Here is a 1,493-nt window from a genome sequence, read left to right as displayed (position 1 = left end):
GTAATCAATAGCGACTAGGATGAATCGATGTCCATTGGAAGCTTTGGGTTTTATCATCCCAATCATATCGATGCCCCACATAGAAAAGGGCCATGGAGAAGTTAGAACATTCAACGGAGTTAGTGGTACAAAGATCTTACCACCATAAATTTGGCACTTATGGCATCTTTTCACAAAGTTGTAACAATGAACTTCCATTGTCGTCTAATAATAACCAGCCCGAAGAATCTTCTTGGCCATAGCAGGACCCTTCGCATGTACATCCTCGCAGCCTTCATGAATGGACCTTATGATTGTACTAGCTTCGTGTCTATTCACGTATCTGAGCAGTACGGAATCATAATTCCTCTTGTATAGTACATCACCATTTAGGAAGAACTTAGAAGAGAGTCTTCTCAGAGCTTTCTTATCGGTAATGGATATACCCTCGAGATATTTTTGTTTCTCCATAAATGTCTTTATGTCGTAGAACCAAGGCTTATCGTCAGGATCGGCCTCAATCGCTAGACAATGTGTTGGTTCATCTAAGTGGTCAATTTGAATGGATGGTGCTTCATTCTTCCATTTGACTTTGAACATAGATGCCAGCGTAGCTAGAGTGTCTACTAACTGATTTTCTTCCCTAGAAATATGGTGAAATGAGATTTCATCAAAATAGGGTATCAGTTTTCTGATATGCTCTTTGTAGGGTATCAACTTGCTATCCTGAGTCTCCCAATCGCCTTTCACTTGACTGATTACTAGAGCTGAATCACTGAATACCTCGAAGATTTTGATTCTCAAGTCAATTGCCGCCTCTAAACCGTAGATACATGCTTCATATTCTGCCATGTTGTTGGTGCAGTCAAAATATAACTTAGTCGTGAAGGGAATGTGGAAACCAGTTGGAGAAGTGATAACAACACCTATAGCATGACCTCGGGCATTGGAAGCACCGTCGAACATGAGCGTCCATCGTGATCCTGGTTCGGGGCCTTCCTCGGGGCTTACCTCAAAGCCTGGCATAGTAAAATCTCTGATAAACATGATGTCCTCATCAGGGAAGTCAAACCTCAATGGTTGGTAGCCTTCAACAGGCAGGTGGGCTAGATAGTCAGACATAACACTCCCTTTTATTGCTTTCTGAGTCACGTACTGTATATCATACTCGGTTAGCAACATTTGCCACCGGGCACTTCTAGCAGTAACAGCAGGCTTTTCAAATATATACTTTATCGGATCCATCTTGGATATCAATAAAGTAGTGTGGAAAATCATATATTGTCTCAAGCGTCGAGCAGCCCAAGTCAAGGCACAACAAGTATTCTCTAAAAGTGAGTATCGGATCTCACATTCAGTGAATTTCTTGCTGAGATAGTAGATAGCATGTTCTTTCTTGCATGTGTCGTCGTGTTGACCCAAAATGCACCCCATGGATTCATCCAACACTGTGAGATACATAATAAGCGGCTTACCTGGAACCGGTGGTACCAGGACTGGTGGTTCTTGCAAGT

The 1,493-nt window shown here is 42.2% G+C and overlaps 1 protein-coding gene across 1 annotated transcript; it reads right to left on the bottom strand.

The window, feature by feature from the left end:
• Positions 1 to 204: 204 nt before the first annotated feature.
• LOC127101813 (uncharacterized) lies at positions 205 to 1,161 on the bottom strand. Its single transcript, XM_051039258.1, has one exon. It carries the CDS (start codon positions 1,159 to 1,161, stop codon positions 205 to 207), a length of 957 nt encoding a protein of 318 aa, XP_050895215.1.
• Between the last annotated feature and the right edge of the window lie 332 nt (positions 1,162 to 1,493).

This window comes from Lathyrus oleraceus, chromosome 1, assembly GCF_024323335.1.
Source record: "Lathyrus oleraceus cultivar Zhongwan6 chromosome 1, CAAS_Psat_ZW6_1.0, whole genome shotgun sequence".
In the NCBI taxonomy this organism is placed as follows: Eukaryota; Viridiplantae; Streptophyta; class Magnoliopsida; order Fabales; family Fabaceae; genus Lathyrus; species Lathyrus oleraceus.
This window is presented reverse-complemented; position numbering and strand designations above follow the sequence as displayed.